We start from the raw sequence: 23,449 nt of genomic DNA on the forward strand, positions 1-23,449 counted from the left end.
CCAAACTGATTTACTATTTGGATTTCTGGAGTTTTTTCTAGTGTTTCCCTTTTTCGCCCTTTGCTTGCTGCCTTTTCCCAGTTCTCAATCTCTTTTCCCTCCTTTAACCTACATAATTCCGAGTTCACGTTCTCTAATTCAGCCTTAAGGACAAAAATTTTTGTCTCCTGTTCAGCAATTTTTCTGTTCTTTCTACATAACCTACACTGCCATGGAAAAGCTTCATTTTCTACCTCGTTTCCTCGCCGCCACATTTGCCCGAATGAAACCATAACTTACAGTCTACACGGAACACCCACTCTTTCAAATTTCTACGGCAACCACCACATTTGTAGCACATGGTTTCATAGACGAACTTAACACAAAAGCAGAGAATAAGTTGGCAGAAAATCACAGCAGTTTCGTAACCTGTACTAATCCGTAAATAAGCACTAACGTAAACCAACTTATAAACTTACTTCCGAAAGGTTTAACTACCTAAACTCTGTATGACAGACACGAATTGGCTTTGAAGCGATAACTCTAGCCAAGAACGAAAATCTACAATTGCGCGAAATTTCGCCTAAAACACATAAACAAAACTACCGGCTACCGGCCTTTACGAAATACTTCCTTTTCGATCTAAATAAGGTCAGGAAAGAGAAACCTTTAATAACTAGCCTCCAGAAGAACTACTCTAAAATATATTATTTATTGTAAATCTGACAATATGTGCCTTATAAAACATGAATGCTAGCATCATTAGTGCCATGTTACGTTAAGTCTCTAAAATTAACACGGTACAACTCACGTTCGACTAAAGTCAGTCGTTTTATTCGTGGTGACAGATTGTTCTGCAGCACAGCTGAAGGCACAGAGTAAGGGGGAAGTTGATAATCTGATTGTGTGTTGGAGAAGCCGACGAATGTGAATGCCAAATAAAGGGTGTGATAATAGAGAGACCTATATGTTTTCATTCGCGCCATACCGTCGGTCGATTTCTGCCAGACGCCAATTGTATCATACTCATTTTCGTTGGTCGTATTGCACCTAGCTGCGACGTATTGCACTATTGCGGGCTCGAGAACATCTTTGACACGGACAGTACAGTGTTTGGCGCTAAGTTTAGAAAATAAATGTTTTGGTAATGATGTTTTGAATTGTTGAATTTTTTGTACAGGAATGTACAGATCATTCTGCCATGTCAGTAGCACTTTTGCCATCGTCTACCATCAGACTTGTGACCACGACACAAGTAATCACAACGGTGTCGAGTGTTGTGAAAGAATTAATTGAAAATTCATTGGATGCTGGTGCTACAAATATAGAAGTTAGATTGGCAAGTTATCGCGTAAACTCTTGTTTTACAAAAACTAGTACATTCACCTTGCTGTTAGGTCACGATAATCACGCTTCGTTATTGATTTCAGGAAAGAAATGGTCTGGAGAAAATAGAGATAAAGGATAATGGTTGTGGAATCAAACCATCTGATGTTGCAAATGTTTGCCTTTCATCTTATACTTCCAAAATACAGAACTATTCCGATCTAGGTGAGTTACTTGTTCGTCATCCTCTAGAACTGACAGGTTCTACAATATAGCTAGAGCTCACAATTATAATCAGTGAGACATGGAAATGAGTGTAAGTAAACAAAGGTTAGCAAGAGGGAACCATAAAGTATGTGACGGGTGCGACTCCCACTGGCCTGAGTGCGGACTTGGTAGCGAAGTACTCAAAGAAGTGTGAGTGAGTAGGAGGAGGAGGAGGAGGAGGACGTGGCTTCAGAGCATATGAAGACCATTAAGAAACTAGCGAAAGAAAAGAGGACCTAGAGAGCAAGAAAACACCCTAGAATGCTATTGAAATTTGTAAACTAAAATAACATGGTAATGCAACTATGGAAAAGTACAAATCTAATGAAAGAGAGAGTGGCAACAAGGACATTAGCATAATTAAGTGGAGAACAGAAACTAGCGGAAATTTTTGCTATAGGATGTTACTGCTTTTATTATTAGATAAGTAGTGGTATGAAAATATTAGTTACTCCAGCTGGCATTTCTGCAGCCAGTGAATGGATGCAAATATTTGGTGAAAACAATTGTGGCTGTTGTTACAGGTACTCTCTCTACATATGGCTTTAGAGGAGAGGCACTTTCTTCTTTGTGCCAGGTGTCAAGTATTACAATCACGACAAAGACTGCCAGTGACAACATTGCAATGACCTATATGATCAGTCAAGATGGAAGTATCTTAAACTCAAGACCCTCTCATTTTGGCAATGGTATATTCTGAATAATGTCATGTTACTGTACTCTTATTATGAAAAGTGCCCTACAGATTGATTGTAGGTAGTTTTCGCATCATACTTATTCACTCCTCTCTTAATCTTAAGTTTCAGGCACCCACATTGTGGTGACAGATCTTTTTAAGAATCTGCCTGTACGCAAACAGTATCTAAGCAATTCACGAAATGCTGCTGAAGACATTAGAAGAACTGAACAAATTGTGAAAAGCATTGCAGTAATCCATCCTGAAGTGAGAATTACTTTTTGCCACAATAAGTGCAGTCTGTGGCAGAAACCAGTGGTGGCTACACTACAAGAATCATATATGCAAATTTTTGGTTACAGTATTTCAAGCAATTTAGAACAGCTGGCCCTTCGCAAGGAACAGGTGACATATTTTATGCATCTTTATTACTTAATGATTTTTCTGTCTATTATTTTAATGGACATGAGATAACGTGTAATAGTAAAGGAAGATATCTTTCAAAGTAAGTCAACAAATGCTTAATGTCAGAATTGACAGTGGCTACTGTCTCATTTGTGTGTGTGTTTCAGTTGCTTGTACAAAATTCATGAACTGTTGTGACAGGTATTTCTTACATGATACGCCAGTAACAGTTTGCTAAACAATGTATGGTTCCATTACATGGATGGCGTCTCTGGTGATTTGATTTGTAATTTACATTTGTAGATGTCGTTTATGTTTAGTATTTTACTTCTTATTTTTTTCCTCTTGTGAATCTTGTGAATGGTGGCATACGTTGTGTTGTGTACTAGATCTGTATGAGTTTACTGGAAATAGCAAGTGTGTTGGAGGTTGCGATACTGCCGTTTCACTTTGACCAGTGACTTCTTCTTCTGTGGAGGTTGTAGATGTAGACTTATCTGTCTAGTTTAGGGGAGCAGCTTTGGTTGTATGTATATGGATCAGACCCAAGTACGCATTTACATTGTCATCTGAACACAGTAATGATAACATACACCACATAATTATCAAGGTAAGTAATTATACATCATCTACCTACAGGAAAATTAAAGAGACCTTTGGAGAAAAGAGAACCACTTGTATGAATATCAAGAGCTCAGATGGAAACCCAGTTCTAAGCAAAGAAGGGAAAGCAGAAAGGTGGAAGGAATATATAGAGGGTCTATACAGGGGCGATGTACTTGAGGACAATATTATGGAAATGGAAGAGGATGTAGATGAAGATGAAATGGGAGATATGATACTGCGTGAAGAGTTTGACAGAGCACTGAAAGACCTGAGTCGAAACAAGGACCCAAGAGTAGACAACATTCCATTAGAACTACTGACGGCCTTGGGAGAGCCAGTCCTGACAAAACTCTACCATCTTGTGAGGAAGATGTATGAGACAGGTGAAATGCCCTCAGACTTCAAGAAGAATATAATAATTCCAATCCCAAAGAAAGCAGGTGTTGACAGATGTGAAAATTACCGAACTATGAGTTTAATAAGTCACGGCTGCAAAATACTAACACGAATTCTTTACAGACAAATAGAAAAATTAGTAGAAGCCGACCTTGGGGAAGATCAGTTTGGATTCCGTAGAAATATTGGAACACATGAGGCAATACTGACCCTACGGCTTATCTTAGAAGCTAGATTAAGGAAAGGCAAACCCACGATTCTAGCATTTGTAGACTTAGAGAAAGCTTTTGACAATGTTGACTGGAATACTCTCTTTCAAATTCTGAAGGTGGCAGGGGTAAAATATAGGGAACGAAAGGCTATTTACAATTTGTATAGAAACCAAATGGCAGTTATAAGAGTTGAGGGGCATGAAAGGGAAGCAGTGGTTGCGAAGGGAGTGAGACAGGGTTGTAGCCTCTCCCCGATGTTATACAATCTGTATATTGAGCAAGCAGTGAAGGAAACAAAAGAAAAATTTGGAGTGGGTATTAAAATCCATGGAGAAGAAATAAAAACTTTGAGGTTCGCCGATGACATTGTAACTCTGTCAGAGACAGCAAAGGACTTGGAAGAGCAGTTGAACAGAATGGATAGTGTCTTGAAGGGAGTATATAAGATGAACATCAACAAAAGCAAAACGAGGATAATGGAATGTAGTCGAAGTAAGTCAGGTGATGTTGAGGGTATTAGATTAGGAAATGAGACACTTAAAGTAGTAAAGGAGTTTTGCTATTTGGGGAGCAAAATAACTGATGATGGTCGAAGTAGAGAGGATATAAAATGTAGACTGGCAATGGCAAGGAAAGCATTTCTGAAGAAGAGAAATTTGTTCACACCGCGTATAGATTTAAGTGTCAGGAAGTCATTTCTGAAAGTATTTGTATGGAGTGTAGCCATGTATGGATGTGAAACATGGATGATAAATAGTTTGGACAAGAAGAGAATAGAAGCTTTCGAAATGTGGTGTACAGAAGAATGCTGAAGATTAGATGGGTAGATCACATAACTAATGAGGAGATATTGAATAGAATTGGGGAGAAGAGGAGTTTGTGGCACAACTTGACTAGAAGAAGGGATCGGTTGGTAGGACATGTTCTGAGGCATCAAGGGATCACCAATTTAGTATTGGAGGGCAGCGTGGAGGGTAAAAATCGTAGAGGGGGACCAAGAGATGAATACACCAAGCAGATTCAGAAGGATGTAGGTTTCAGTAGGTACTGGGAGATGAAGCAGCTTGCACAGGATAGAGTAGCATGGAGAGCTGCATTAAACCAGTCTCAGGACTGAAGACCACAACAACAACAACAACAACAACCATCATCTACTGTGTGTTGTTGTCATGTTTGTCAAGTGGAAGCGCACCACCACAGGTGATGTTGTGGAGACAAGGCTCTTTATTCCTTGCTTTTCACTTACCTTCAAAAAGACTGTACGTAGTTACTTATATCTTGACTACTTACTCATCATGAACTGTTTCAGCCATTTAAGAGGTGATTCTACACTCAACCAAAATGTCTCACAACTTTTAATAAGTGAGTTGAATGCAGCTGTTCACTTTTCCGATAAATGAAATTGTTGTTCCATGTAGTTCAGAAAGTGGATAAGACTAACAGGCTTGGAAGATACAGGCCTAACAAAGTGTAACAGTCCTTATCACAGCTGCACTGACAACTAGTGACCCCAATGTAATCTGAACCTAAAAAACTACACAGAAAAAACGATCACAAGATGCAAGAAAACTCCAGGGTATTGTGATTAGCCACATGCTTGCTACTGTTCTGGTCATACAGTCTTGTACTTTGGTTTTCTCAAGTGGAGGCAAGTTTTCATGATGCAGATGATTCAGCAATGTTTTCCTTGGTAGTGAACCAACTAGACTGTAAATGTGCTGAGGAGGTTCAAGATATAACTATGCCACTGGTGGAATAATCTTATAGGAAGCTAAAAACTGAGCTCATCTGAAGAGTTGCCGCTTCACGAGAAGAAAGCATCCAACAAGTGCTCACACAAGATGATGTCGGGGGATTGTAAGCTGCCCCAGTACTTTGGGCACTTGCAGAGCAAGTGGACATTGGTACTGTTCCTGACAACATGTGATGTCACTGGACACCATTACAGAAATTGTGGACCATGTATAGGAGACTATCATTCTCACACAAGTTAGCACCATGGTAGGGCCAAGCAGCAGTCACACACACTGATTGATTTGCTGGTGGCGAAGGTAGACATTCTGTGCAAACAGCTCAATGAACTACTGTCTCGACGAGGTACCAGCAGGGTCAGAAGACGTAATCATCGCAGATACAGGAGCCGATCCTTGAATAATATCTCGTCTTCTAATTCAGGACTATCAGTAAGCCCGTACCATCAGAAGTTTGGTGAACAGGTACGCATGTGCACAAGTCTGAGCTCGTTCTGAAATACCAGTTGCAGTTGAGATTAAGTGCAGCGGACTGCTGGACAGGACCACAGTGCCTGTTTACTAGTTACAGGAGGTCTGGACTAAATTATCTAGTAGATACAGATTTGGATTTGAAAATATTGCTGCGGACCTTGGTTCATCTCTGTTGATCACTGACCGCGTTCTGCTTGTCAGCTGCTATCAATTCCAAGATATCAATGATGGAACTCAGTGTGTGGGATTGGACTTGGGACTATGCTGTGCATTGATCTGGACTTCACACTCACTGATGTCTCAGAGCCAATCATCAGCACGGATTCCCCAGCATACTGCTAGCTGATGCTTGATGTGGTGAAATCCTGACTCGTGGACAGCGTGACTGGCACGGCTTCAATTGGGTTCTGTTGCTGCATGACCACACACGGTGCCAAACCGATGAAAATGGTCTGTAAGTATGCTACTATATTACCCCCATATCCAGCTCTGTCTAGGCCCCCTGGATCTCCAAATCAGGTCCAGCATAATACTATGGATTTTATTAAAACCATGGACAGCCCTCCAGTATCATGTAGACCTAGACATTTGGCACCAAACCAAATGGCAGTAGCTAAGGCCGAGTTGCCACCATGTTAAAAGAAGGCATTATCCGACCATCAAGTGGCCCACGGTCATCTCTGCTGCACCTGGTTCCTAAGAAGAGTGGAGCATGTCGTACATGCGGCGATTATAGAACTCTTAATGCATGATCCAAACCAGACTGTACCCAGTTCCATTGTTGTGAGACGATAACCATGTCTTATGTGATGCAACGGTCTTTAGATTGTGCCAAGGGTTATACTCGGATACCAGTGGCAGGAGGAGATATACCGTAAACAGCAATGTTACACCATTTGGGCTATTCAAGAGCATGTTTATGAACTTTGGTTTACAAAATGCATCCCAAACCTGGCAAAGATTTGTTGAATCTGTACTACAAGGTCTACACTTCTGCTTTGCTCCCTGATGATATGTTGGCCTTCTCGATCACCAAAGAAGAACATCAACAATATGTTAGAGACATACTCAAATAATTGGAACAGTACGGTGTTATTTTGAAAACAGCCAGGTGGATGCTCCCTTCCCCACTGGAAATGTTGTAGCTATTCTGCAAAAAAAGCCAAGCACCATCAAAGAGCTACATCGTTTCCTCAGAAAGCTAAATTTTTATCGCCATCATCTACCACTGGCAGCAGAGCTCCAAGAACAGTCAACTGCAGCACTTTTGTCCATAAGGTTAAAGGACTGAGGCAATGAGCTCTGTCTTTGAGACTGTTAAACAAAATATGGTGAATGCTGTGTCCTAAGCTTGATGCCCCCTTAGTGATGGTGGTTGATGCAAACCTAACAGCTCTTTTTTTTTTGTGCTAACCTTTTCATCTCAGAGTAGCACTTGCAACCTACGTCCTCAATTATTTGCTTGACGTATTCCAATCTCTGTCTTCCTCTACAGTTTCTGCCCTCTACAGCTCCCTCTAGTACCATGAAAGTCATTCCCTCATGTCTTAGCAGATGTCCTATCATTCTGTCCCTTCTCCTTATCAGTGTTTTCCACATATTCCTTTCCTCTCCGATTCTGCGTAGAACCTCCTCATTCCTTACCTTATCAGTCCACCTAATTTTCAACATTAGTCTATAGCACCACATCTCAAATGCTTCGATTCTCTTCTGTTCCGGTTTTCCCACAGTCCATGTTTCACTACCATACAATGCTGTACTCCAGGCGTACATCCTCAGAAATTTTTTCCTCAAATTAAGGCCGGTATTTGATATTAGTAGACTTCTCTTGGCCAGAAATGCCTTTTTTGCCATAGCGAGTCTGCTTTTGATGTCCTCCTTGCTCTGTCCGTCATTGGTTATTTTACTGCCTAGGTAGCAGAATTCCTTAACTTCATTGACTTCGTGACCATCAATCCTGATGTTAAGTTTCTCGCTGTTCTCATTTCTACTACTTCTCATTACCTTCGTCTTTCTCCGATTTACTCTCAAACCATACTGTGTACTCATTAGACTGTTCATTCTGTTCAGCAGATCATTTAACTCTTCTTCACTTTCACTCAGGATAGCAAGGTCATCAGCAAATCGTATCATTGATATCCTTTCACCTTGTATTTATATTCCACTCCTGAACCTTTCTTTTATTTCCATCATTGCTTCCTCGCTGTACAGATTGAAGAGTAGGGGCGAAAGGCTACAGCCTTGTCTTACACCCTTCTTAATACGAGCACTTCATTCTTGATCGTCCACTCTTATTATTCCCTCTTGGTTGTTGTACATATTGTATATGACCCGTCTCTCCCTATAGCTTACCCCTACTTTTTTCAGAATCTCGAATGCTGTGTCCTAAGCTTGATGCCCCCTTAGTGATGGTGGTTGATGCAAACCTAACAGCTATAGGCGCCATATTACAACAGTGGACAGATGGCTGATGGCAATCTCTAGCCTATTCTTCTCATAAACTGTTACCGTTGCAACAAAACTGGAGTACATATGACTGAGAACTTCTCTTCGTGTACAAAGCCATCAGATACATCCAGCTGCAGATATAAGCTACCTATATGGACCACATACAGTGGCTTGCTGAGTACCTATGTAGATGTAGATGCAGATGCAGAACACCTGTGTTCAGGCAGAATACCTTTAACTCTTCATTGTGGAAGTATAATCATCTGGAATTTATCGTGGAGTTTAGCACCAACATCGGGCACATCTCTGGTATGGACAACACAACAGCTGACTGCCTTTTGTGGATCAACAGCATTTTGAGCCCCATTAACTTAAACATGATCACCCAGGTGCAACAGACTGACCAAGAGCTTCCTGAGTGATGCCAACTCAGTATTACAGTTGCACTCATTTGGAGTCCCCCGTGGAGATGTTCAAATATATTGCATCATCTCACAAGGAAGATACCAACCTTTCCTGTCAGTTCAGCTTCGCCTCAACACCAGATCGATCATTGGAAGGTCTTCAAAATGGCTCTGAGCACTATGGGGCTTAACATCTATGGTCATCAGTCCCCTAGAACTTACAACTACTTAAACCTAACTAACCTAAGGACAGCACACAACACCCAGTCATCACGAAAGGTCTTCAGTATCAGTAAATTTACTCAGCTTGTGTGATCCTTTTGACGATCTGTCTGATGTCGAAGCGGTTTGTCTGGCCGGGAATGGAGAAGGTCTGCCACATGTGGACATGTATGTGTATGCCATGCCAATGCAGAAAAGTATCTTGTCACATACATGCACCAGCGGGCAAATTGCCCAATATCATCACATGTTTGGTGCATGTACATCTCAACGTCATGGGTCAATTACGTCATCAGATGTTCAACATTACCTGTTGACTATCATAGATTGTTTCTTTCAATGGCAGGAAACAGTACCACTGGGCAACATCTCCCTGGAAACATTAGCCTCTGCCTTTGTGTTCACTTGGTTATCAAGATTTGGTTGCCCACTGCCTATAACAACAGATTCTAGCAGGCCATTTGAATCAGAGTTATTAGCCAAGTGTACAGCTTTCAGTGGGTATGTCCATCATAAAACCACAAGTTACCACCCAGCAAGCATCGGTCTGATAAAGTAGTGGCACAGCATTTCGAGCCCCATTGACTTCAACATCAGGAACTGTGCCATCAGTAGTGTAGCTACTGGCAGGGTCACCCAAGTCGGAGCGGTCTTGACAGAGGAGTCTGACGTACTGTGTCCCACAACATAGGGCCGGGAGGGCTCTAGAGGTGTGATGAAGCCAGTCTGCCTAAGGGAGCAAACCCGACACAAAACCTGGTCCTCCAGGTTAGGGGTTGATCGTGGTGATCGTGGGGTTAACAAGCACATGTTGGAAAAAACATATTGCTATGAAACTCAAAGATTGGAATAACCAGACTGATGATACTGATGAATGACCCATACAAGGAAAAGAACACGTTAAACAGAAAAATGATACACTGTGTGGTCAAAAGTATCCGGACACCCCCAAAAACAAATGTTTTTCATATTAAGTGCATTGTGCTGCCACCTACTGCCAGGTACTCCATATTAGTGACCTCAGTAGTCATTAGAAATCGTGAGAGAGCAGAGTGGGGCACTCCGGAACTCAAGAACTTTGAATGTGCTCAGGTGACTGGGTGTCACTTGTGTCATATGTCTGCGAGATTTCCACACTCCTAAACATCCCTAGGTCTCCTGTTTCCAATGTGATAGTGAAGTGGAAACGTGAAGGGACACGTACAACACAAAAGTGTACTGGCCGACCTCGTCTGTTGACTGACAGAGACTGCTGACAGTTGAAGAGGGTGGTAATATGTAATAGGCAGGCATCTATCCAGACCATCACACAGGAATTCCAGACTGCATCAAGATCCACTGCAAGTACTGTGACAGTTAGGCTGGAGGTGAGAAACCTTGGATTTCATGGTCGAGCAGCTGCTCATAAGCCAAAAAACATGTTGGTAAATGTCAAACGGCACCTCACTTCGTGTAAGGAGCATAAACATTGGATGAACACATTGTGGCGATCTGATGGCAGAGTGTGGGTTGGCGAATGCCCGGTGAACGTCATCTACCAGCATGTGTAGTGCCAACAGTAAAATTCAGAGGCGGTGGTGTTATGGTGTGGTCGTGTTTTTCACGGAGGGTGCTTGCACCCCTTGTTCTGCATGGCACTATCAAAGCACAGGTGTACATTGATGTTTTAAGCACCTTCTTGCTTCCCACTGTTGAAGATCAATTCAGGGATGATGATTGCATCTTTCAACTCGATTGAGCACCTGTTCATAATGCATGGCTTGTGGCAGGGTGGTTGCATGACAATAACATCCCTGTAATGGACTGGCCTGCACAGTCCTGACCTGAATCCTATAGAACATCTTTGGGATATTTTGGAACGCCGTCTTCATGCCAGGCCTCACCGACCAACATCGATACCTCTCGTCAGTGCAGCACTCTGTGAAGAATAGGCTGCCATTCTCCAAGAAACCTTCCAGCACCTGATTGAACATATGCCTCCAAGAGTGAACGTTTTCATCAAAACTAAGGGTGGGCCAACACGCTATTGAATTCCAGCATTACTGATGGAGGGTGCCATGAACTTGTAAGTCATTTTCAGCCAGGTGTCCAGATACTTTTGATCACATAGTGAATGTACTTTGCTACTTGGAATGTAAGAACTTTGGACAAACCAGGAGCTCTATGTGGACGCAAACAAGAGATGGAGAAATACTGTGTAGGAGTAGCAGCAGTCCAAGAGGTCAGATGGAAAGGAAATGGTATCATGAAGCTATGTTCACATTGGGGATTTGTCACAGAGATTTGTGCCTGGCACACGTAGCTGATGTCGTGTGGCACAATTTGAAAGTTCCTGTGACATATACCTACAACATTGATGCTAGAATTCCGAGAAATACTCTGTTCTGGCACATGTGCCTATAACTGTTTACTCATCGAATACACGGCACAAATCTCAGATACATTTTCTACTGCACATGCGCAGTTCACAAGCCACCTCGATGGAGCGGCCAAAAAATAACAGCATAAAATTAATTGAACACTTTCGTGAAAGATATTCGTTATGGTATCACACATTCCCCAATTGCAAAAACCTGAACACAAAACACGATACAGTTCACCAGCTAGTATGTTTATTCAGTATTTCTAATGAAGAATTGGACATCAAACTTAATAACCTGAGATCACAATTCCTCCGTGAATTCAATAAATGTCCTTTGTCGGAGACATCAGGATCAGCAAGAGAAGAGGTATTTTTTCCAAATGGTATGCCTATGAATCGTTCCTTTTCCTGAAGGATGTAAACAAACCAAGAATAAGTTTATCCATGTTTGTGGTAAGTTGGACCATATTTATTTTACATGATATTTAACACAAATATTTATTTACATAACAATGAAGAATGTAAATGTATTGTTTACAGTTGCACATGAAACAATAAGAGAAAGCATTTACTATGAACTTGACAGTTATCACTGAACTATCTTCAACACTAAGCAAACAAATATTGCCACTCCGATTGTCCTTTGTCGGTGACAAGATATGTTACAATTTCATTTCTCACTAGCTTAGTGTCTTCGGCAGCTTTTCTGTTGATTCTGGATTGCGATGGAAGTGGTGGGTGGTCTCTCCACCTCCTAGGTTCTACAGTCCCTCTTTCAACATTTTCAAAATCAAAACTGTGTGATGGTGAATAAATTAGGTGAGCTTCTCGATTTCTTCACCGGAAATTGTGAAAGTAAATGCAGCACAGCTATAATAGTTGCTTTTTGCAGATCAAGGTGAATAGGTTTTTGTAGAACACTAAAAACAGATGATAGTATGTCAAAGTCATTTTCACTAATTCATTGAGCTCTACTTAGCCTGTAATTAAACATTCTCTCTTTGCTGCCTTTGTTATGATTACCTGTGAAGGGTGTCGTGACATGTTTTTGTAGTGCAAAGGCATTGTCAGCAGCAGTTACGTAGTGGGTGGCTACATTTCTTCCAGAGAGATGCTCTGGTTCTTGTATGTGCTACTCACTTTCTTGAAGGGCTTTGTTGAAGGCTGTATGATTAAATACACCTCTCTCTGAAATACCTTCTTGCATTCCCACAGCTGCATACATAAATTGGTAGTTGGTGTCTACTAATGCCATTAACACAATGCTGAAAGTGTCTTTTTTGCTGTGATAAATGCTTCCAGCATGAGCAGTTTTAACAATTTGCACGTTTTGCATCTTAAGTCCTATGCAGTGAGGAAAGTTCCAATGAATCTCAAATTCTCATGCAGTTTCCTCCCATTGTGCTTCGGAATTTGGATACATGAAAAAATATAAACAAAAAATTTCAAGAATATTTTTTCCTTTTCTTTTAGTGTATATTGTAAGAAAGATGCAAGGAGCCATGAATACCACTGGAAGATGAACAAAGTACTTCAAATACTAATTCGGAGCCTTCTACCAATCCGCCACAGAAGAAGGCTAAAGTTAAAATCCAAAATTCAGCAGATGACGCATTCAAAGTTTTGAAGTGCACTAGTGAACACATTCTTGAGAAAAAGAGGGCAGGTTCATGTTGTTTCAGAAGTATGTAGATCGCGAACTTCAAGAAATTCATAACAAAAAAGTCTTGCTATTCTGCAAAAGAAGATGCAAGACTTAATCTTTGTAGCTAAAACTAAGGAGCTTGATGAATTTGAAAGAGTCTTCAAGTGCAATGCCTGGATTAAATTTTAATGAGGGGCAGGCAGAAAATGCTTGTATTTTAACAGAGGATAACATTGTTATGTAATGCAGTGTATGGCATTTTTAGTTTGAAATAGAAAATCGATAAAGATAATAGTCCCTACTGCAATTTCTTTCTGAAGAGCCTTTATTATAGATTGACATATTTTGATATTATTTCACTGACTTTTGGATTTGGAAATCCAATGTATATACATATCATGGAGCTGTATGAATCTCCAGTAGCTGAAAGACGTAATGTAATGGCAAGTTGTTCAGCAGGTCTTTTTGAAAATTTGTGTTCTTCAATGTGTAGTATTGTGCTGTCATATTTAGTAATACTTCAAAGTTCGGCGTGAACATAATGAACAAAATTTTTGAAAAACCATGTGTCTTGAACTTGTAGGTCAGTCATAACAAAATTTTTGAAAAACCATGTGTCTTGAACTTGTAGGTCAGTCATCACTGAACTGTAAGCTCCATGACTACACCTTTTACTAAGAAAGTTACGCACCCACCACCTACATTCCCTTCTCTTATTATTCTCCCTTTTCACAGTTATATCCACAGAACTATCACAAATAAATAGAAATTCTGTACTGGACAACATGTTCTGTGAAACTGACGAGCTACATGTCACCAGTGAGAACACTCTTTCTAGCTGCTTGTGCCAGCCACATGTTTCTAGCTGCTTGTGCCAGCCACATGACCCTGAACTAAGTCACGATATACATGTGCCGAGATACTTTTCTCCGTGGCTTTTACTGGGCACAAAGTTCCTCAATAAATCCCTCAGTGTGAACACAGCTTAAGAAGTGGTAACTGTACATTTCTGTATAGTGGAGGGGTCAATGGTATAGTAGGTAGCATAGGCTTTCTTGAGTATGATAAGTATAAACAAGCAGTCATAAATTTTAACCCGGTAAATATAATGTACGCTTTAGGAATGAAGGCCGACTTCTTCAACATCGGTCTAGTGTGTGTGCATGCACCTACAGAATATGATGTGATGATGATGATGAAGATGAAGATGAAGACAAAGTGAAAGATGAGTCTTATGGTCAATTCCAACAAGGATTAGGAGATATACCAAGGCAAGATGTGAAGGTAGTGATAGGCAACTTTAATGGGAAAATGGGACTAGAAGGCTTTAGAGAAGCAATAGAAAATGAAATATACGTGAGACGTCAAATAAAAATGGACAATGACTTATAGACTTTGCCTTGAGCAATGCAATGGTAGTGAAGAGTATGTGGCTACAGTGAAAGAATGTAAGGAAAGCCACATGGTGCTCGCAAGATGAAACAACTTTTAATCAAATTGACGAGGTAGTAATTGACAGGAGACATGCATTGGACGTCCTTGAGGTTGATAATTGGAGGGGGGGGGGGGGGGGGGGCTGACTGCAACTCGGATCATTATATGGTAAGATTGAAGTACAGCCAACATACAGCTTTCTTTTGATTCAGAGTGAAGAGAAAAGCTCCACAAAGATAGAATGTTTCCACATGAAAAGAGAAGGGAATATCTGTAAAGTATGAAACAGAACTCCAGAAGAAGTTTGAGGCTAAACAAAGCTAGGATGTGGAAAGTGTTGAAGGGAAGCGGAGTACACTGAAATATGTCCTGCAAGAAACTATAGAAGTAGTTTTAGGTACAGAAGAAAGGATGGAAAAGGCTGGATGGTTTGTTGATTGTAAAAAGGTGGTGTCTGAGAGAAATAAGGTAAGAAAGAAAATGATAAACAGAGCAACAAGAGCTAATACAGAAGAATTCTTGAAGAAAAGGAAAGAGGCAGATAGAATTTGTAGAAGAAAGAAACAAGAATTAGAGGAGAAATATATTATGGAGCTAGAAGAATAATATAACGACTAAGAAGTAAAGAAATTCTGGAAGAGAGTTCAGGAATTGAAGAAAGGCTTTCAGCCATGTACTGTATGCTGTAGAGCTGAAGAAGGAAATTTTATAGGAGGTGGAGAACAGGTTTTAGACCGATAGGCTGAATATTTCAGTGAGCTGCTGAACATCACTACAGAGGGGGAACTACTGGGAGAAAATGAAATAGAGCGACCAACCATGGCAAAATGTTAGTCATGTACCCACACAAATAACAAAGGAAGTTAGACAGGCAATAAAAAGCCAAAAGAATAATAAGGCTCCAGGTAATGATAACTTTTCACGAGAGATGATCAAGGCTGGAGGTGAACATCTGACATGGCCATCAGCTGAGTTGAAATATGGTAAAAGGAAGTGAAAGTATTTGGCCAAGTCATTCCTATGAGACTTGCTCAATTTACAGAAGTAGTATTTGGAGACTACCAGTACGGGTTTCGCCAGAGCAAATCAACTACTGTCCTGATCTTCACTATAAGGCAAATAATGGAAAAGTGTTATGAATATAATGTGGATGTACATCAGCTTTTGTATGCTTCAAACAGGCCTATGATAGTGTTAAAAGGAAAAAGCTTTACCAGACCATAATGGAAATGGAATTCCCACAAAAACTAATCAGACTGGCATGAATGACCCTCACCAGCACAAAATGCCAAGTAAAAGTAGAAGGAGAACCCTAAAGAATTTGAGGTTAGCCAAAGGTTATGATAGGGTGCTGTATTATCCACACTACTCCAACATAGTGTTGGAGAGAGTTATATGAAGGATGGGGATAGATAACCTAGGTGGCACTCATTTTAACCATATGAACCGAAATATAGCATATGCTGCTGATGTGTGTATGCTGTCTAGAAGATTGAAAGAATCAGGAGAAGGATTTGGCAGACTATAAACGGAGGCAGAACAATTGGGACTCCGAGTAAATAACACCAAAACACAGTATCTTGTTGCTGTGAGGAAAAATACTGTTGTTAAAAAGAAATATATTAAGCTGAATTGGGCAATTATGCATGATGTGAGAAATTCCAATACCTTGGAGTGCTGGTTATGGATGAGAACAGTACAAGAGAAGAAATAAAAGCAAGAATTGCTGTGGGAGCTTACTGTGCCCTGATTAAGATTTTTCAGTCATGTAGCATGAGTAGAAAATCAAAGGTGACTGTCTATCGAAAAGTTGTAAGGCTCAGAAACATGGACATTGACAGTAGTAGAGGAGGATTTCTTGAGAGGATGGGTGCGGGAAATATTAAGAAATATTTCTGGAGCTGTGAGTGAGACGAGGCATGGAGAAAACAGACAACGAGGAATTGGAAGAAATGTACAGTAAAGCCTACTAAGGTATGCAGATCAGGTGTAACAGTCAGAGATAGCTGGGCCACATAGAGAGAATGTCAGAGAATAATCTGTGAAGAAGGTCTACAGAGGAAACCCAGGTGGCAGAAGGTGCAATGGGAGACCCTAGAAACAATGACTGGAGGACGTGGAAAATGATCTGCGAAAGATGGGAGTAAGAAGATGGAGGAAATGAGCAGCAGATCATCATGACTGGGCTGTGATTGTCAGAGAGGCCTAGGCCCTACATGGGCTGTAGTGCCAAGGAGTGGAATTGACTTCAACACAATCGCCCAGGTGCAGCAGAGTGACCAAGAACTTAACACTTTCCTGAATGATGCTGACTCAGTATTACAGTTGCAACTTGTTAGTGTCTCTGGTGCAGATGATAAAATATACTGTGGTGTTTCAGAAGGGAAATCCCAACCTTTCGTGCTTATTCAGTTTCACAAACAATTTACGCAGCTTGTCTGATCCTGGAGTCTTCCTCTCTGATGTTGAAGCAGTTTGTCTGGTCAGAAATGAAGAAAGTCTGCTGCAAGTGGACACACGTGTATATGCCATTCCAATGCAGCAAAGTATCTTGCCACATACATGCACCAGTGGGCAAATTTCCCAACATTATCTCATGTTTTGTGCATGTACATCTTAAACATCTCAACATTGTGGGTCGATTTAGTCCATCAGGTGGTCAGCAATACTTGTTGACTGTCAGAGATTGTTTCACTTGATTGCCAGAAAAAATGCCATTGGACAACAATTTTGAGAAAACATTTGCCTCCACCTTTGTGTTCACAAGGTTTCAAGATTTGGTTTCCCACGGTGCATAACAAAAGATTGCAGTAGGCCATTTGAATCAGAGTTGTTAGCCAAGCTTGCATTTTCAGCGGTTAGCTCCATAAAACCATGAGTTACCACCCAGCAAGCAAGGGTCTGATAGAGTGAAGACACTGTTTAGTCAAAGCTGCTCTCATGTGCTTCAGCACAACTTGGACGACTCCTCTATCAATTATGTTATTTGGACAGTAAATGCTTATGAACCAGACATAGATGCTTCAGTGCCAGAACTGATTTTCAGCATAGCAATACATCTTCTGGGTGAATTCGTCAACACCGATTCTCTGCCGTCCACGAGGTGAGATCAACCAGATTTTCTGTGTCACTTGTGTGAGTGCATCACTTGTTTTCATCTGCATGAATGTTCCAGACATAACACATCACACTGTTATTTGTATCACAACTTGGTTAGCTGTTCACACTTAACACTTCACGCAGACTCTGTGATATCTTCTGTACAAGCTCCATACACAAGTGCACATCATGTGTTAGAAATAAGTGCATGGACGTTAGATACTTCCTCAATAGCAAGACCATGACTGTTTCCATTGACCATGTCAAATAGGTGTACATATTTAATGGCATATTGCCAGCTGATGTTTCAAGGGAACACGACCTCAAACTCAACCAAAATTGCAACAACCGTCTGACTCAGTTCCACAACCAGTAAGCATGATCTGCTGTTGACAGCTGGTGCATTCTCCTTGCTCTTCAGTATATCCTCTCTTCTCGTTACCCACCAGGCCTCAACCTCCGCTAATTTCAAGTTGCCGCCGCTCATACCTCACCTGTCATTCAACAACATCTTTGCCTCGACTGACATCTCTGCCCAAACTCTTTCCCTTTACAAATGTGTGCTTGTGTCTGTGTATGTGCGGATGGATATATGTGTGTGTGCGAGTGTATACCTGTCCTTTTTTCCGCCCTAAGGTAAGTCTTTCCGCTCCCGGGATTGGAATGACTCCGTATCCTCTCTCTTAAAACCCACATCTTTTCGTCTTTCCCTCTCCTTCCCTCTTTCCTAACGAAGCAACCGTTGCTTGCGAAAGCTTGAATTTTGTGCGTATGTTTGTGTGTCTATTGACATGCCAGCGCTTTCGTTGGTAAGTCACATCATCTTTGAAACTTCCTGGCAGATTAAAACTGTGTGCCCGACCGAGACTCGAACTCGGGACCTTTGCCTTTTGCGGGCAAGTGCTCTACCAACTGAGCTACCGAAGCACGACCTCACGCCCGGTACTCACAGCTTTACTTCTGCCAGTATCTCGTCTCCTACCTTCCAAACTTTACAGAAGCTCTCCTGCGAACCTCCCACCCCACATCATCTTTGTTTTTTTTATATATATATATATATATATATATATATAATAGAAGGAAACATTCCACGTGGGAAAAATTATATATAAAATCAAAGATGAGGTGACTTACCGAACGAAAGCGCTGGCAGGTCGATAGACACACAAACATACACACAAAATTCAAGCTTTCGCAACAAACTGTTGCCTCATCAGGAAAGAAGGAAGGAGAGGGAAAGACGAAAGGATGTGGGTTTTAAGGAAGAAGGTAAGGAGTCATTCCAATCCCGGGAGCGGAAAGACTTACCTTAGGGGGAAAAAAGGACGAGTATACACTCGCACACACACACACACACACACACACACACACACACACACACACACACACACACACACATATCCATCCACACATATACAGATACAAGCAGTTTTTGAAGAGCGGCCTACAGCTATTGTAATTGTGGTGATTTCTATATTCTTCTTCTGTTGTGCTTAAATAGTATTACCCCCATCATAGGAAGTTAGAGGTGAACAATTTCCAGGACTATCTTACATCTGTGTATCAGGTTATGTCAATAGACAATATATGCATGTTCAAAACTCACTGCAGTGGCTAGCTGAAGCTTGTATTCAGGTGTATTATGAACATCTTGGACACTTTTTGTGGAGTGTTGTGAACCGTTTGTAAAGTAAAGCAAGTGGCAAGTGTAGTTCCTTCAGCTAACATGCTACATTAGACATCACAATGTTTGCAAACTATGAATTTTCACATTGACTTTTCTGTTATGTTTACGTGAGGAATCTGATCCTGAAGGATTGTCAGTTTTCTATGAAACCAGTATACTTGCATGCCAGTAAAAATATTTTGTGATCTTGTTCTTTCTTGGGGCAGAATGCACCTTACTGTTTGTTGTCCACGTATAATTTGGAATTGTTGGACTCTCATGTTATTTTGACAGTGTAGAAACAGAAGTGAGTTAGGATACAGCAGAAATGAGTTGTGTTACTTGCTCACACACATAAGCAGGCCAGCCCGAAGTCTCAGTGCTATTCCCTCTCACTTTCCTGGTGGACGGATCACTTATTTTAAAAGCTCAAAATTATTTTATCTTGATGTGTATTTGTTGTTGATTAACTGCCATCACCTTGCTGTTAAAACCTATTATTAAAAAAAATTAGACGAAAAGCCTTACACTAGCAGCTCTTCTTTCTTTCAGGTGAACTTTGAACTATTAGTTCCTTTGAAGAACTGCACTGATATTGCAGCATTGTGTCAAGCCAGTTCAAACAGCATTATGACGTATTTTAATAAACGCCCTGTAAAATACGCAAAAATTGAGAAGGTGAGCTCAGTATTTGTGAGATATTTTTATCTTTATTAACTTTAGCTACAATAGTAGTAAATTCAGGCATGTTTTTTTCTGCTTTGAAAAACTCCAGAACACAAGAAAAATATCTGCTGATATGTTGTGACTAGGCATAAATAATGTAGAGTTTCGCGCTACCATATTGTCTCCTCTTCGATCACTCCTTGTGGTTTAGTGACTTCATAAAGTTAACTTATTTAGCTTGTAATAACAGATAGTTCAGTACAGCTTATCTTGTAAGCATGTATATTAGTGTGTGGTTTAAATCTCCTATTATGTGTTTCAATATTCTTTATGTATTATTTGAGTAAATGTGAACATCTTCAGTGCTGTAGTGTGATTAATGTAAATAAGTGTTTTTTAAGCTGCTTTATGTTTGATGGTGTGTGGCTACAATAGCCTAAGCATTATTTTATGTGCTTCAATGTACATACATTTACATATTTGTGACAAGTTTGGAGTAAAAGTCTAGATCAAGGCCAGTGGCGTATGTTTCACGCAGCAGTGTTATCAGCAATTGCCGTGAAGTATGATGGGAAAGACAGTTGTATGTCAGCTGATGGGTCTACGCAGCCAATTAGAGAGTAGTGGACATACAGTGTTCCGAAGTAATATTTGCACATTCTCATGTCAATATACCACAACCTCCAAAATTCAAAATTATAACGCTTGTGGAAGAAATGGAGAAATATTTAGACAGCCAAGATTATTAATTAATTTATGCTATGCTTGTAATTTCAAACCTAACTGCATTCTTGTAGTTCATGATATGCTGAAGAAAAAGTCAAATATGTGTCATAACTAGAGCCTGGCTTTTATGTAATATCAAATTAAGAAATATGTACACAAATATGCTACCAAAATTATGACATATGTAATGATGCAGTTATATGTAAAAAATCCAGAAGTTTTATATGTATAAAATTTCACAGATAGGGTAGTCAAATATCTACGTTAATTCTTAATCAGTTCACTTCTGCTACAAAATACTGAAATAAAAGTGTCTCCTATTCCAGCATTTACGTCACACTGGAATGGGACGCATAATTAATTATAAAATACGAATCCAAAGGTTTTGTTGCCATGCACAGTCTTCCATCATACAATATGTTTTTATAAACCGAGAAAGTTGCTGAACTCTGCAAGAAGTAAACTGTGCATATTTATACAGAGGGAGTTTGCTAGGAAAGATATTCTAAAAGATTCTAGAATTTCACTGATACAAAATAACAAGGTGTGAACACCTAGGATTCTTATTCAGCATGGACTGCAGTTTACTGGAAGTTACACCATCCACTTCTCCTGTTATAACACTCACCTTTGGAACAGCATCTTCTGTCATTACCATAGTTTCTTGGGGAGCCACACTTGTAGTCTCCAGTTTATTGATACTCTCAGGAAGCCAACTGAAGGGACTTGTAATGTATGAAACTGAACTGAGCGCTTTAGAATTGTTAAATGCTGACATGGATTCATTCACAGACTCTGCAGAATCAGAAGAAAATCTTCATCACTGACTTCACAGCTTCAAAGTGCTTACTGTGGAAAATCACAGTTTCAGTCCATATTGTCAACCTTGTTATCACTGGTTGTGAAGGCAGAGATACGTCAGGTAGCTGCTGCTTGCAGTATTGTACATGATAAGGACGTTTCAAGAAAACCTTCTTCATTGCTGATATCAATGTATTTACTTCTTGGAATTGGTGCCTAACTGTCTCTGCCAATTGCTGCAGTGCATGAGCCATACATGTAACATGCAGTAAGTTTGGATAAAATACATTAAGCAGTTTCCCCACTATCAAGCATGTATGTACATCGGTAGGACCCTCTCTTCTTTTATGCCATCTGGCCTTAGTACCTTGAATCCATCATTAATGAACGTAACAGTTGTTGAACTATTTGTTGCCTCCAAAGATTTACAGTAAATTAATTAGATGCAACCTCAGACTCCAACTTGCCCAGTATTAGATTAGCGATGAAATGGCCGTCGTCACATCAGCAGAAATCCATATAGGTGATTTTCCAATGTGAGCCCTGATTTTTTGTAATATATCGACATAGCAAGAATCCAGGTAATTCTTCTTGAGGGTGGTCTTGTCAGGAATGTTGTGGTTGCAGTATTCCTGTAAGAAATGTTTGAATTCAGGTACCTGAAGTTCGTTCCAGGGTCTGTTCATTGTAATCAATGTGAATCACAGTTCTTTGTAAAACTCACTATTAGATGATGTAGGCTGTCCTTGCAACTGTGTAAGTAGGACTTGTTTCTATAATCTGTTGTTTATGCCTAATACATAGATTGCTTTGTAAATGTTGTTCAGTTTGAGATTTGATCATACATCCTATATGTTTATCACAAGTTTGGCAGAGGACTATTTTACTATCAGTGGTAAGCACTGTCAATAGAAATGAAAATGAAATGATCGTATGTCATTGAAATCCATGTTTTCAGCTTTGATGACAATGAAGATGCAGCTGGTACCATGGTTAACTTAAATGCAAGTGATTGCAAGTGGCTGTTACATATTGTGAAGCATTTGAGAACAGGAAAGGAAAGTGTTTAAAATGAGTCATTGTTGTTCACTTGAACTGGTGCAATTTAGCTTTGAGTGTAATGGGATTGATGGCAGTGTGAGAAACACATTATTAAAAAAATTTTTTTTTCCTTTCTTGCTATGTAAAGAAAGTGTATGGGACTTACAAAAATGTATAATAATCCCACAATAATATTAAACTGTTCAGTGTTTCTTACAACTGAATATAAAGGAACAGAATATGTAATTACATAAAATCTTGGCTCAGGCTGTAACTCAGATTTTTAATTTAATTTTTGCAAATAAAACTATCGCATTCCAACTTAGCCTAAGCCAAAGGCCAAGCTACAGATCAATATGTCACTGCAATGAGGTATATAGGTTTCACATTTGTTCGCTTGTGTAACTTACAACCACACTGTCACATTCTAACTAACAATGGCTAACTCCATAATTCGTGACATACTGGAGGGAAGGGGGAGGAGTCAAATATTTCTGACGACGAAGATCGTAAATTTAACTGTACCCTGTGGTCTGAGTATAACTACACTCTTGGAAATTGCAACATATTCAGGAAAAAAAAAATAGCTGAATGTTTGTGACAAGCAAGACTATAAATTTCACTGCTGCATGCATTCACTGCAGTGAAGTTTATAATCTTTCTTATATTTGACTGCTACTATTGGGTCCCAACACAATCACAACGTAGTAATTCATATGTTCAGAAAAAAAAAAAAATTTGTGACAACAGCGAAGAAGAGAATGGTCTCTTTTCAGTGCTAGACATTCATTTTCTTGCCTCTTGCTTGGGTACGTGACAATATCATTTCATCGACTACCTGAA

The 23,449-nt window shown here is 40.1% G+C and overlaps 1 protein-coding gene and 1 non-coding gene across 2 annotated transcripts in view; one reads left to right on the forward strand and one right to left on the reverse strand.

The window, feature by feature from the left end:
• Positions 1 to 927: 927 nt before the first annotated feature.
• Positions 928 to 23,449, forward strand: part of LOC124613136 (PMS1 protein homolog 1-like) — a 122,595-nt gene continuing 100,073 nt past the window's right edge. Inside the window, exons 1-5 of the mRNA XM_047141753.1 lie at positions 928 to 1,318; positions 1,410 to 1,530; positions 2,097 to 2,261; positions 2,373 to 2,653; positions 19,925 to 20,050. Of these exons, the coding sequence (XP_046997709.1) occupies positions 1,181 to 1,318; positions 1,410 to 1,530; positions 2,097 to 2,261; positions 2,373 to 2,653; positions 19,925 to 20,050 (831 nt within the window). The 5' untranslated portion in view covers positions 928 to 1,180. The remainder of the gene's footprint in view (positions 1,319 to 1,409; positions 1,531 to 2,096; positions 2,262 to 2,372; positions 2,654 to 19,924; positions 20,051 to 23,449) is intronic.
• Positions 18,560 to 18,634, reverse strand: Trnal-caa. Its single transcript has one exon. It is a non-coding gene; the product is annotated as a tRNA-Leu (tRNA).

Source organism: Schistocerca americana, chromosome 4, assembly GCF_021461395.2.
Source record: "Schistocerca americana isolate TAMUIC-IGC-003095 chromosome 4, iqSchAmer2.1, whole genome shotgun sequence".
Taxonomy (NCBI): domain Eukaryota; kingdom Metazoa; phylum Arthropoda; class Insecta; order Orthoptera; family Acrididae; genus Schistocerca; species Schistocerca americana.